General features: G+C 54.2%; 1 protein-coding gene across 1 annotated transcript; it reads right to left on the bottom strand.

Annotated features, from left to right (window-relative positions):
* Positions 1–485: 485 nt before the first annotated feature.
* On the bottom strand, positions 486–13377 carry EHMT2 (euchromatic histone lysine methyltransferase 2). Its single transcript, XM_007951336.2, has 27 exons — positions 13098–13377; positions 12783–13001; positions 12430–12683; positions 11184–11268; positions 11054–11094; positions 10740–10895; positions 9493–9636; positions 9295–9409; positions 9036–9137; positions 8671–8819; positions 8435–8578; positions 8121–8356; positions 7861–8043; positions 7683–7765; positions 7116–7222; positions 6900–7022; positions 6714–6815; positions 5570–5674; positions 5295–5449; positions 5041–5208; positions 4289–4433; positions 3901–3978; positions 3423–3538; positions 3202–3288; positions 1416–1494; positions 1066–1241; positions 486–666 (listed from the first exon to the last, which is right to left on the bottom strand). Exons 1-27 carry the CDS (start codon positions 13375–13377, stop codon positions 486–488), a joined length of 3813 nt encoding a protein of 1270 aa, XP_007949527.1.
* Between the last annotated feature and the right edge of the window lie 346 nt (positions 13378–13723).

The raw sequence follows: 13723 nt of genomic DNA, 5'->3' as shown, positions 1-13723 counted from the left end.
TCCTTGACTAGACCCTTCCTCACAGTGGTGCACACACCCTGACCTCCCTCTGGGCAGCTGGCTACACCAGCCACACCTACCCAGCTTGCTTCCCATCCCCTCCACCCCTTGGACCTGTATCCTAGCTGCTGTGTGCCCTGCCCCACCAATCACCCAGGCAGCTCATTATCAAACCTAACATTTAATGAGAACAGAAGAAACCAGTTGGCAAGGAAGCCTGATTTCAATTCATCCAAATTCGGCTGAGGGTGGGGACCAGAGGGTTGGCCAGCCCTGAAGTCATACTCCCAGGGAGGAACCAGCTCTGGAAGAGGTGGGCTGTCAGACCTCCAGGGCCTGGCTGGGATCTCTGGCTGAGGAATGTGTCAAGGGCTAGGGTGGGGAGAAGAGAGCAGTGCCCCAGGGTGGGCCGTGAGCAGCACGTGGCAGGGAGGCTGCTGAGGTAGGCAGCCATCATGGGTGGGAAGGGAGGATGTGGTCCGTTCTCAGGGGTTGACAGGGGGCAGGGAGCTGAGCTCAGGCAGCAGCTCGGGGTGGGGGTCCAGGCGGGCCAGGCGGCTTTGCTCCAGGGCGATGGCCTCGGCTGAATGCTTGCACTTCTCAGAACCACACTGACAGGTGAAATATTTGCTTTTGATGTCCCAGAAGCGGTCACCATAGTCAAACCTATCAGAAGAATACAAGGCACTTGGGACCCAGACCCAGCTGCCCTGAGCCACACCAACGCCTCTGTTAAGCATACTCCCTAAGAGAAACTCAGGCAACCACCCCATCTTCCAACACTAAGCCCTTGTGTGTTCTTTAGGTTTGAACCACCACCATCACCTGGGAGCTCAAAAGAAATGCAGAATCCTAGGCCCCAACCCTGACCAAGTGAATCAGAATCTTGGTGAAGCCCAGGACCTCGTTATACCAAGCCCTCCAGGTGGCACTCAGGTACAGTGAAGTCTGAGCGGCTTGTTCTAACCCACACCTGAAATGAAACCAAGTGCTCCCCAGCTTTCTGAGTCTGGTCCCAGGCTTGCTCCATCTCCCATGCCTGGGCAAGGTCCTGGGACATCTCACCCCAGCTCTTCCCCAGTCCGGATGTCCCGGGAACTGAAGAAGGCGATGCGTGGAAACCGCAAGTCTTGGTGCAGCATGAAAACTCGGACAGGGATGATGTTGGGGTCACACAGGTGGTTGATGAAGCGGCTGATGTTGCCATAGTAACGGGCATCGATGCAATACACCTCTCCATCCTGAAGGCAAGGGCATCATTCTTCACATCTCCCCTACTTTGCTTGCCTGGCCAACTACCAGTGACCATCCAGTCCCTCACTGGGTTTCCACCTGCTGACTTCCCAGAGGGACCCCAGCAGTTCAGCCACTGAGAGTGTGGAGGATGGGATGGGGCCGAGGGGTTTCCTGCCCACCTTGTTGTCTAAGTCGAAGAGATAAGAATCATCTTCTCTTACATCGGCCTCAGCATCGGAGATCAGCTCCCCGACATACCTGTTGGGCAGGAAGTGGCAGTTCTGAAGGTGAGCAGGGGTTACGGGGAGGCTGCTCCAGGCTCCATCTCTCCTCACAATTCCATGCAACCCCTTTCCAATACTTGTCATCTGGACTAGTCACTACATGAATGCCACAGACCAACACAGCTGAGGCCAGTGGGGAGTACCCAGAGAGGAGGCTGGACATCACCTGGAAGGGAGGTGGGTATTCTCCCCTAGGAGGTACTTAAGAGGAGCATGGGGACACAGACATGTGAGGTGGTAACATAGGACACAACATGATAGCTCCCTACTGAATGGCTGGAACATAGGCAGTACTAGCAGGTACTGGGGGAGCCCAAGACAGGTGGGCCAAGGACGATCTAGAGAAGCCATAGTGGGAAAGTTACACGGATAGGTTTGAGATCTGTCAAAAGAAGGTTCAAGTGAGCCTGGAAACACAAACCCTCTATGGTTATGGGGATTAGTATCTACGGGCAGTCAGGGTGGGGAAATTCACCGGAGTTTAGACGCAAGGAGGTTTATGTACTAAGATCACCTGGCAGGTGGTAGGTAATTCAGGGCTGAAGTACAGGAGGGCATTAGGGCTGCAGGGAGAGCTGGAGCCACAGGATCCAGGAGGCACTTGGGGAAGGAGTTGGGTTGAGAATAGCACATTGGAACAGTAAAGAGAGGAAGAAGAGCCAGCATAGGACAAGTGGGTCAAAGAGGTGGTGTCGGGGTGCTAGGAACCAGAGTTGTCATCAAAGAGGATGAGGCAGGTGTTCAGGAGAATGAGCACTGCAGAGAGGCAGTATCTTCAGAGGGTGAGGGCAAAGGCAGATTTTGGCAAGGATAAGCAGTGAGTGGATGGTGTGGACATGGAGGCCCAAGAGGAAGGGGGGCACTTGAAACTTGAATGAGCAGCTGAGAGGACACAAAGGAGAAAAACTAGATAGTCCCTTGTATAGGCAAGCTGCCACCACCACCATCACCACTACCACCGGCAGCCATCAAGTTGACGCCAACTCATGGCGACCCTACGTTGTCAGAGTAGAGCTGTGCTCCATATATTTCCAATGGCTGATTTGTTGGATGTAGATCACCAGGCCTTTCTTCCAAGGCACCTCTGGGTAAACTCAAACTGCCAACCTTTTGGTTAGCAGCCAAGTGCATTAACCGTGTGGACCACCCAGCGACTCTTGACTAGGCAAGCAGGATTAGCTAAAGGCTAAAGTTTGAAGGCTGTGGAGCAGGAGCCAAGGGAGAACGAACAATTACAGAGGCTGGGCAGAGAAGGAAATGAGGGAGGGACAAGGCTCCTGAAGAGGACTGAAAGACAATAGTTATTTCCATTTTATAGATAAGAAAAATAAGGCTCAACGAAGTTCAGCAACTTGGCCAAGAACACGTAGCGTCAGAGGGGCTCAAACCCAGGACTGCCTATTTCCCAAACAAGTGCTTTTCCCAGCTCAGATGGCAGGGGAGAGTAGGTGTAAGGCTCAGAGAGATGTGGAGATGAAAAGAGAGGAAGATGTGCACTCTGGGGTCTGGGCAGAGTGGAGGCGTCGTTCTCGGCTGTGGGGGCGGGGGTCACAGGAAGCTGGCTGGAGGATGGGGAGGGAGAGAGGGGGCTCATCTGGGAGGAGGGCAGAGAATGAGGCCTGGGAAGTGGCCATGTCCCCACCCCTCACCCCCAGGTGCTAAGGTGCCCCAGCAGACTCACTCGCAGATGAAGGTTCCCTGGGGGATGGTCTGCAGGGCGCGGACCCCCCAGCCCATCTTGGCTGTCCGGTAGAGCTGCAATCGCACCCTGGGGGCAGGAGGGAGGGTGATATTGGGTGGAGGGGCCTGGAAAAGCCCCAGGGTGGGGGAAGGGGTGCCCCACCACTCTCTGCTGAGAAAGGGGTGAGGCGGGTATGGGTGGGCTGCAGGCCAGGGCCTCACTTGATGCCGCTCTGCACCACCCGGTTCTTGCAGTTCCTCCAGCAGGAGCACGCCTGGTTACACTCGAAAATCAGGGGGGGCTCAATCTTGTTAAACTCCTGGAGCAGCCGCCCATCCTGGGGTCCAGGGAGAGGGGAGGACAGTGGTCTGTGTGGTGCCCACCTCAGCTGCCCAGGATCCCCAAGACCCCACAGAAAAATGCACTGCTGACTCCAACCCAGATGGGGAAGGAGAAGCTGGGGGGAGGCCATGTTGGCCCTGAGCTCAAGAACAGGAAGCATACAGCCATCACCCTCGATTTGCATATACCTGGGCGCCAGTCACCTCTGTCCTGGCAGTGTCCCAGGAGGTCCCTAGGTACTGCCCCACCCTCTCGGTCACTTCCTCCTCAGGGCAGGAGGTAAGGGAGAAGGGCCCAGGGACTGGACTGATAGGGGCTAGATCCTCTGGAAAAGAGAAAGACATTAGAAGTGCGTACCTTGTCATACCAGCACCGGATACTGAGCTGGCCGCACAGGCAGTTGGAGCTGGAGCAGTCATCCACACACGTGCAATGCTGGGCAGGGAGGACAGGGTCAGCTCAACCCTAGGATACTCTCTGCCCCAACCACTATCTTCTCTGGGGACCATGTTTTGGAATAGTGGTGGCTAGGGCCCCAGAGCAAGAAGGAATCAAGATACTGCTGACGAGGGGTGCCCCCAGGGCTGCCCTGTGGCCTAGAAAAAGTAGCCCTTCCTCGAAGTGGACATAGCCCCACACTATGCTCACTTTCAGACCCCCACCCTTGCCAGTATCCTGGGTGGCCCCAAAATTTCCCAATGACACTCATACCTCTCTCTGGGAAGGCCTCTAGCTGCCTGCTCACCTGCAGGTGAGTGATGTTGCGGTCGATGTTCATGGTAGAAGTCTCACAATTCTCCGAGATGTACTTATAGTCCTCGGGGCAGGGCTCCGCATCCACACCATTGACACAGGGGATGGGCACGTTCTCATAGCCCCGAGCCACATCTCTGGGAGCAAAGGGGTAGATGGGGCTAGTGAGCTAGGGCAGGGGTGAGGGGCTCCCCCAGGTGCAAGCAGGGGCTGAGGATGCTCATGAACTCAGTGGGGCGTGGGACAGAGCTAAGATGGTGCCAGGGCACTGGGCCATGGGAAGGGCCGAGCGTGAGTCTGGGATGGTTCGAGGGGTCCGTTGTGACATGGGGAGTAGAGTTTCTAGACAAAACTCAGAAAATCTGAATTTCAAATAAACACAAAGTAACCTTTCAGTATAAATATGTCCAAAATAAAGACATTTCTCTTTAACTGCACACAGGTAAAGAAACACCCTTCCTACATCTTTCATACGTACAATTTAGTGATATTAATTATGTCACCTTGTTGTTCAACAACCACTATTAACCCATTCCCAGATTTTCCCATCACCCTTAGCGGAAGTTCAGTGAGCCCTTACACTAAAAAAGTATTCACTTTTATGTGGAACTCAAATTCAACGGCGTGCCCTCTACTTTTACTTGTTAAATCTAGCAACCCTAGCGGGGAGGGGACTGGGGGTAGTTCTGGGGATTCGGTGGGGTCTGGGGATGTTCCGAGGGGGACGATGGGGCCTGGGCTCACCGGCAGATGATCTTCTCGGTGCGGATGGCCCGATTTCCCACTCCGAGGCGCAGCTTGCGGTTGAGCTGGAGTGCAAACCACACGTCAGAGCGCTCGGGGGTCAGGTCCCATGCTGTGTCACCCTCCTTGTTCCGTAGCTCAGGGTTTGCCCCACGGGACAGGAACAACCTAGGGAGGGGACAGGGAGCCTGTAGGGTCTAGGGCTATGAGAGGTGAGGAAGGGGAGTTACAAGATAGGCCAGGAAGGGGCTCACAGCACGCAGTCGTGGTAGCTCTCCCGGGCCGCGATATGGAGGGGTGTATCCCCGTGGTAGTTGACAGCATGGAGGTCGCAGCGGGCATTCAGAAGGACCTCGGCGATGGCAGCACTGCCAGTGAAGGAAGCCCAGTGCAGGCAGATGTTCTCCTCCTATGGAGGTGCAAGGGGAAGGGATGGCATAAGTGGCTAAGCCCTTGAACTTGAGCCTTCACTTTGCTTAGGGCCTGAGGCTGTCCCCACCTCCCCCGCCCTGACCACACTCCCACTCACATTGTCAGTGAGGGTGACATCAGCACCTCGTGTCAGCAGCATGCGTATCACCTCAATGTGCTTGTGCTCTGCGGCCCAGATGATGGGCGTCCACCCCCCACTGTCCTGTGGGTGTGGGGAGAGAAAAGAGGGTCAGGTGGGGGCCAGCATGTAGGCCATCCTCTGGAGCCAGACTGAGTGTGAATCCTAGGTCGACCACTTACAGGCTGTGGGGCCTTGGGCAAGTCACTTAACCTCTGTGGGTCTCAATTTTCTCATCTACAATATAGTGCAACTGCCCAGAGATACTAAGAAATTTTTCTCCTTCTAAAAAACATCTATTTCCTAAAAATATTTTTCCATTGAAAAGTCATAGAAGCAGCACCAATCCAGGAGCAAAAAATACCCCATACATGCCCAGACTGTATTCACTAAAAAACGTTCCACACTTAAAGGAAGCTGTTTCTTTGAGAAATGGCAGATTCTGAGTTTGGGGCAAGGTATGTTAGGTGAAAGGAAGGAAGTACTCAAGTCATGTCAAAGCCACAGGACCCTGCTTCCTGAGCTCCCTCCAGACAAAGTTGAAACAATTCAAATATCAAAAAGAAATATAAGAAAAAGAAAGAAAAGATAAAAAAACAATACCAATAGACTAAGAGCATGCCTAGTTGGCATAAATGGTTAAGTGTTCAGATGTTAACCAAAAGGTTGGAGGTCCAATTCACCCAAAAGAAAGGCCTGGCAATCCACTTCCAAAAAAAATCAGTCACTGAAAACCCTATGAAGTACCAGTTCTACTTTGACACACACGGTGCTGCCATGAATCTGAGTCGACGGCAATCGGTTCGGTAATAATTGAAAACACAACCAACATACACAAATGTGATAGCTGATTAAAAAAGTATCTCATTGGTTACTTTCAGAGAGCAAGGCAGCAACTCATTATTCTGAAAATGATAAAGAAAAATAAGCACAAAAATGGACAAAAAATCAAGAGAAGTACAAATGAAGAAATGGACACAGCCATGAGCAGTCTGAGTCAGAGTGAGGGGGTCAGAGGTCAGACGAAGGAGGAAGGGGGCCCAGAGCCTGAGGCTAAGGCAAGGCGGCAGGTACCATGTGCTCAGGGGAGTTGGGGCTGGGTCGTAGCCTGGGGGCCACTGACCTGGGCATTGACATCCACTTGTCCTGTGCTAAGCAACAGGCTAACCATCTCTAGGTTCCCAATTTTGGCTGCATGATGGAGGCAGGTAGAGCCATCCTCCTCCTGAGGGAGAGACGTGGGCAGATGAAGACTCTGGCTGGCATCACAAACAAGTCCCCGATTCCCTGAGCCACTCCCAGCCCCCACCTTGCTGTAGACGCAGCCACCACGCTGCACCATGTATCGAGCCACATCCAGGTGGTTGTTCACCACAGCCTCCATCAGCGGTGTCCGTTGCTGCTTGTCCACTGCATTGATGTTGGCTCCAGCCTGAGAGGAGGTGAGACTCAGGCTGGCACCAGGAAGGGGTGGGGCTGGGGAGAGGGTCCAAGGTCATCCATGCAGAGGGCCAGTAATGCTAACCTGCAGCAGCACGTGGCAGATCTCCACGGAGCCCTTCTGGGCGGCCGCATGCAGGGGTGTGCGCTTGCTCTGCTGGTCGCTCTGGAAGTTAGGGTCCAGGTTGTCCACTGCAGGAGCCCATCACACCGGAAGAGGGAGGGACAAGCAGTGACTGAGTCAGGGAATGGGCAGCACTGCCTCAGGGCCCCAATCTGGGTTGGGGCCCTTCCCGGGCACCCTCTGTATTCACCTTCACCACAGCACTTTTCAGAGAGAGGATTTAAGAGCTCTGGCTATTCTGGGGTTCAAACCCCCTTTAGTACCACCATACTACCAGGCAAGATACTCAACCTCTCTGTGCCCCCACCACTGGAACACTTACATGAACTAACATACAAGCACCTATCACAGCACTCAGTACCAATGTGCTCATCTCATCATCCCAGGTCATCTGTGTGTGTTTCCCCCACCACATCAAGCCATTCAAGGTAAGGACTAAATCTTTCATCCTTGTCCTCCCAAGCCCAGTGCATGGTATATAGATGGTACTAAAAGGTTTGTTGAATAAATGAACAGAGGAATACTCACACAGCATCAAGATCACCTTCTGTAGCTCCCCCTGCTTCACTGACAGGTACAGCTGTCGTGGGTGGAAACGAAGCTTCTTTCGCCTGTCACGTGAGGGAAAAGAGGGGTCAGCTCCTGGGAGCTTCTTCCACACCTGCCGAGCCACTGCTCCTCCCACCCCAGCCCAATCCCCACTTACCTCTCTGACTCCTGGATGACCAGGGCCTTTTCCAGGGCTTCCCGACCTGGCCCAGGGGGCAACCCCACGGCTGAGAGGCAACCCCCATTGGGCAAGGTGAGGGAGGGGCCTGAGCTGTCGATGGTGTCGGCCAGGGGGTCACAGGTGGGGCGCCGGGGCTCACCATGCCCTCGCATCCGGGCACTGTGGGAGAAGGTGCTGATGTCTGGGAATGACAGGGAGGGGTAGGGACAGGCAGTAGAGAAGGGAGAGACCAGTACCTGGGCTGGGATGTGTCCGCTCTCCCGGGGGCATCCTGGGCCAGGGGTGGAGGGGCAGGGGCTGCAGTACCAGCTGGTGGGGTCATCCCATCCCCCCGGGGGATGGTCACCTCCTGGGCCTCAGAAGCATCCTCTCCACAATGGGGACAGAAGACCATCCCATTCAGTTGGGACACGCAGGCCTTGTGGAAGCGGTGGGCCACACGGAAATCAGGGTGGCACTCTAGGAAGGTACCCTGGAGGCGGAGAAATGAAGTCAGGCTCTGGGAGCCCCTCCCCCGTCAGGCGTGCCTGCCTGCCCTGCTGTCACTCACTGCTGTGCAGAAGTAGCCACATCCTGGGCAGCAGTGATGTTTGACCATGCGGGCACGGTGGGTCTCACAGAGCACCATCAAGGCCACACGACTGGAGGGCCTCATGGTCTCCCGCTTGAGGATTGCAGCGTTGCAGCCCGACAGCTGTGGGCAGTGAAGACATGCAAGGAGACACAATGAGGCTGGGTTCAGGGACGGCTCTCCCTGCCACCTCTTCTAGCTGTCCGGCGGCCCACCTCTCCGTCCACGCTCTCAGTGGCCATGCACTTGTGCCCCGCCCTCTCACTGATGCGGTCGATCTTGGGCGCCTCCATGCGGCAGCTGCAAAGTGGCAGCTCCTCAAACCCACGCTCCGTCTCCAGTGAAGACGTGTCATTGGATACCCCTTGGATGGAGGGAAAAATAGAAGCTGAGGAGGGCCATGCCCCTTACCCACTAGGACCCCTGACGGGTCCTCTCACCCCCACCCCCTCTCTCCCTCCATGCTCTAGAACGTCCTAGCTGTGGACGCCCCGGCTCCAATGGGTTCCTCTCCTCCCCATTCCCTCTGGCGCCAAAGGGCACCCCCTAGTGGCTCTCAGTCCCGGCAATTGGCAATTACCAGCGTGGTTGGGAGAGAGGGTCCCCTCGCTGGGCAGCTCCAGGGACCCCAGAGGGACCTCCATGTACTCACTGGGGCCTGAGGAGCCCACACCATTCACTCCTGACACAGAGACAGAGAGAGTGAGAGTGCGAGCTCACAGGTGCATGGGTGTGGGTACATGCGGGTGTACATGCAAGAGTATGTTTTTAGGTGCATGTTCTCTGGGGGCCGGGATGGGGCTGGAGGAGGGGACCCAAAAGCAGAGCAACTTTCTCACCTCGTGGCTCCTTGGCCCGCGGAGGCTCCCGTTTCCGCCGTTTCCGGGTCGGCTTCACCCATGGGCTGTCCTTCCGCCATTTCTTCTTGGCCTTGCGCCGGCCACTGGAGCCACTCTGAGGAGGAGGAGAGTTAGGGAACTCAGACTCCAGCCCTGCAGTGCCTGCCTCCTGTGCAGACACTAGTTTCTGACCCTTACCCTGTCTGACTGGTTGCCTGACTCCTCATCTTCTTCCTCTTCTTCTTCTTCCTCCTCCTCCTCCTCCTCCTCTTCTTCCTCTTCTTCCTCCTCCTCTTCCTCTTCTTCTTCACTCAATTGTTCGGCAAGAGCTTCAACTTCAGACTGGGAGAGAGGCAAGATGGGGCTATGGGGACAATGACTCCCAAATCACAGTTCTTTCCTGAGAGGAGGGACTTGAGAGAAAGGCAGAGCCCCCAGAACTCAGGAAATAAAAGTAGAAGAAAGAAAACACTGCCACCACCACACAAACCAGGGATAGCAGCTCTCTGGCACAGGGGAGTGTGGGCAAGTGAGAAGGGAAAAGGCTGGATAAAGAAAAAGGAAAGGACTACTATACAGCACTGAAAAAGGTACTATAGTTACATGCAACGAGGTGCGTGATGACATAACAACAAATCTTTTAAAAAAATCAAGTTCCAGAATACAAACAGTTTACTATTATACCCTTTCTATAAATTTTATAAATAGATGAGACTACCAATAACTACTACAAACAGTAGGTGAAAAGCTCACAAAGATCTTTTTAACCAATAGAGCAGGTTGACATCACTTGAACTTGCTGTCTAATCTTGACATCGCAAACAAGAGAGGTGACCTGATGTTGTGTGCTTCCCAATGTGATGCAATTGGAAGCATGTGACACCTACTATTAGGTCTTCTTGGAGGAAGGGGAAAAAAAAAAAAAAAAAAGGAAACTGAAATTGATCACGCTTGTAGATCTATCAGTTTACCAGAAAAAATGTAGGACAACTGACCTGGTTCTTTCAACAACTAAACGGCAAGAAAAAAGCTTTTAGAAGAGATGGGGAAGCAATATATCAAGAGAAACCTAAGAAAAATACCATTCACATCAACGTAACTTCATTTGGATCTTAACAAGAAAATAATTTATGAATCCAGTGAGGAAACAAGAACTCTGACTGGATATATTTAGGAATCACTAGTAAATTTTTTTAGATGTGGAAATAATAACTCAGCGATGTCAAAATACAAGAGACCTTATGTTTACAAACACATATGAACATACTTGTAAATAAAACGGTAAGATAATTGAGGTTTGTTTTAAAATAATCCAGGAAATGTATGTGTTGGTAGAACAAAGGAATAAAAAAGCTCAAACAAATAACTAATAAACAGCAAAACAAAAGAGCAAGCCCTGGACCTGGAAAAGGGCTGGTGGGGGAGGTCAGGCAGGTGGACCTCACCTTGCTGTCAGAGTCCACACGCTCATCCACAGAGTAGGAATCGTAGTAGAGACTGAAGTCATCCCCCACCACTGTCTCCCACTCCTCCAGGGACCCAGGGTCTGCTTTCTGCAGGGTCACTTCTCCTGAGCCCCGGGCAGAACCCAACTCCTCTGACTAGAAAAAGAAGAGAAAAATTGAGGCTGCTGGCACCATTCCACCAGCCTCCATTACCTTCAAGGACCCAGGGTGTGGCCCCAGCACCCAGACACCCTTGAAACAAGGACCCCCACCCCCAGGTGGAAAGGCCTTGCTCCCTCCCTCTCCTGGCTCACCAGGCCACCTCCTGAGTTCAGCTTCCTCCTTTTGACCACATCTGGAAGGAGAGAGAGAAAGAGGTGAGGCCTGTGCCCTATACCCTCAAGACAGGTGTCAGGCCACAGGTGGGGAGGAGGTGAAACTGACCTGAGGCCACCTTCCCCATCGAGTGCACGTCGTCACTCATTCGGAAATGCTGCACTTCAGGGGGCCGCTTCTCAGGGACTGGGGGCTGGGAGTGACAGGGAGCACTTTGGATCAGGGAGCACCTACAGCTCTGCTGATTAGCCTGGAGCCCCAGGTGGGGGTGGTTGGTGAGTCACACACTCCAGAATATCATCTGGAGCTCCAGGAACCAGAACACAGCAAGAACAAGATGTCTAGCACATTCCACACCTAATACTCACGTATCCTTCCAACCGCCCAGAAGCAGACCCTTTAGTCCCATTTTACAGATGAAAAAACAAACTCAGCAAGGCTAAAAATCTTTACCGAGGTGGCCAAACCACATCTAGGACCAAACCCACATCCATGAAGTCGATTCTGACTCATATCGACTCTCACTGGGTTTCTGAGGTCATAAATCTTTACAGAAGTAGATTGCCCTGTCTTCCTTCTGAGGAGTAGCTGGTGGGTTTCAACTACCAACCTTCTGGTTAGCAGTTGAATGCCTTAGATACTGTGTCACCAGAGCTCCTTTATGTCTGTTGTTGTGCTGTTGAGTTGAACCCGACTCATAGCGACCCCTCCTCGGGCTGCCAAGGCAGTATCACTACGGAAGTAGATTGCCCAACCTTCCTTCCGAGGAGTGGCTGGTGGGTTTGAACCGCCAACCTTCTGGTTAGCAGTCAATTGCCTTAGGCACTACGCTACCAGAGCTCCTCCTTTATGTCTAGGGCAGTCCACATAAAAAAACCCTTAAAACCTTGCCATAAGGCTTTTGAGATTCTGGGCCCTTTGTGATTTCTGTGGCCCTCACCTTCTTCCCCACAGGAATTTGAATTCCTTAAAGCAGAACAGGGGCAGGTTTCAAAGAAGTGAGGGAAACATTCCCCTGGAGGCTTACTTTGAGGTAGAAAAGAAAAGTGGTTCAAAATTCTCTTACATAGTCATTATCATAAGAGTAATTAAAGACGTTAACTATCTAATTAACTCTTTAACATTTGTCTTTTCAAGTCCTCTTCTCCAAGAAAGTAAACTCCAAGAAGACAGGAACAGTGTCTGTCAGCTCACAGATTAAGCCCCAATCCATTATTCAGCAAGCAATAGGTTCTTGGTAAATACCTAAATGTGTGCATGGATTAGAAGAGGCCTAAGGCTAAATTACAAAAGAAGCCCACAAGGGGTTTATTGCACATTATTTTAGTTCTCCCCATCCTGCCACGACTCTTACCTGTCCATTTCCAGGTTTGGACATAGTTTTCCTGGCTCGGTGAACCTTGGGCTGCCCCTCTGGACTGGTGGTGGCTGGAGGGGGTTCAGGACCTGCTGCTGCTGTCCCCTGGGCCCCTGGCATACTCAGCAGCCTCATGGCCAAACTCTGGACAGAGGGGGGTGACTTCCCAGCCCCTGTCATTGACATCTTGGCCCGACTGGGACAGGTACCCCCTTTGCTAGGAGAAGAAGGGAATGACTTTGTGGCATGACCTAGAAAACATATGGGCAAGCAGGCAGAAGGTAAGATAAATAGGAAAGAAGGGGCCGAGGACTCCCCCCGCCTCACCCCCAGAACCTTTAGCCTCTCACCTAGCAGGATGCGACCCCCCTGGAGATCCCCATCTCCCTCGAGGTTCTCCGACTCATCCCCAATGAGCGGTGTGGCTCCTATGGGGGTGTCAGCCCCCTCATCACCGACGGTGACAGTGACAGAAGCTGGGGATGAGGGGCCCCCTGGCTCCAGGGGATCGGGATTGGCCTTGGGCAGGGTCTCCTCACTACGAGAGGTGTCTCCCAAAGAGCCATGAACTGAAGGAAAAGAGAAAAAGTTCAGGGCTAAGGACCCAAAAGATCCTGTGTTAGAGGAGGTGAAGGTCCAACTCAGCTGTTTCTGCCCATACTCACCTCTCTCCGTGGCTCCTCTGGGCTCCTTTTCCAGCAGCAGCGCCCCCATCTCAGCGGGGGCTTCCCCCTGGGAGGGGAGGCAAGGAGCAGGAGGGCTGGTCAGCCCGGTAGGGAGTTGGGGGGCCCAGGACGCCTGGGCCCTAGGAAGAGAGAGCAGGCTTCGGGGCCTACCTCTTCCCCTATGAGTACCCCCCCTTCCACGTCCTCGGCTGCCCGGAGGGGCCGCACGACCCCTCCCCCGGGCCCGCATCAGCCCCCTCCCTCTCGGTAGACCCCGCATCTCTGGGGCCGAGAGTAGAGGAGGGGGGGGGGGCGGGGCCTCTGCGCCCCGGCCCCGCCCCCTCCTCCCGGCTGCACGCGCCGCTCCCCCTTTGTCCCCCAGGCCGCGGGGACCCCTGGCCCCAACCCCTCCAATGCCCGCTGACCCCCAGCCCGGCGGACGGCCCCTCGTGCCTCTCGCGCGTGCCACTGGGGCCGCGGCGCCCGCCGCCCACTCGGGGGCAGCCGGCGGCTGCATGCGCGCCTCCGTGCCCACTCCCCCCACCTCCCACCCCCTGGTCCCTTCATCCGCCCCCGGTGGTGGCCCCCCGGATTGCTGCAAGTCCCGCCCGGGCCCCCCGGCCCCG

This window comes from Orycteropus afer, unplaced genomic scaffold (assembly GCF_000298275.1).
Source record: "Orycteropus afer afer isolate SDZICR_OR568_19922 unplaced genomic scaffold, OryAfe1.0 scaffold00294, whole genome shotgun sequence".
Lineage (NCBI taxonomy): Eukaryota > Metazoa > Chordata > Mammalia > Tubulidentata > Orycteropodidae > Orycteropus > Orycteropus afer.
This window is presented reverse-complemented; position numbering and strand designations above follow the sequence as displayed.

Bases quoted from the DNA above. Each gene is read 5' to 3' on its own strand.
- EHMT2 (XM_007951336.2), bottom strand. From the start codon at position 13,377: ATGCGGGGTCTACCGAGAGGGAGGGGGCTGATGCGGGCCCGGGGGAGG. The intron at 8,820-9,035 runs GTAATTGCCAAT...CCTCCATCCAAG, and splicing joins CCTCTCTCCCAACCACGCTG to GGGTATCCAATGACACGTCT. The intron at 4,434-5,040 runs GTGAGCCCAGGC...CTTTGCTCCCAG, and splicing joins ACCGAGAAGATCATCTGCCG to AGATGTGGCTCGGGGCTATG.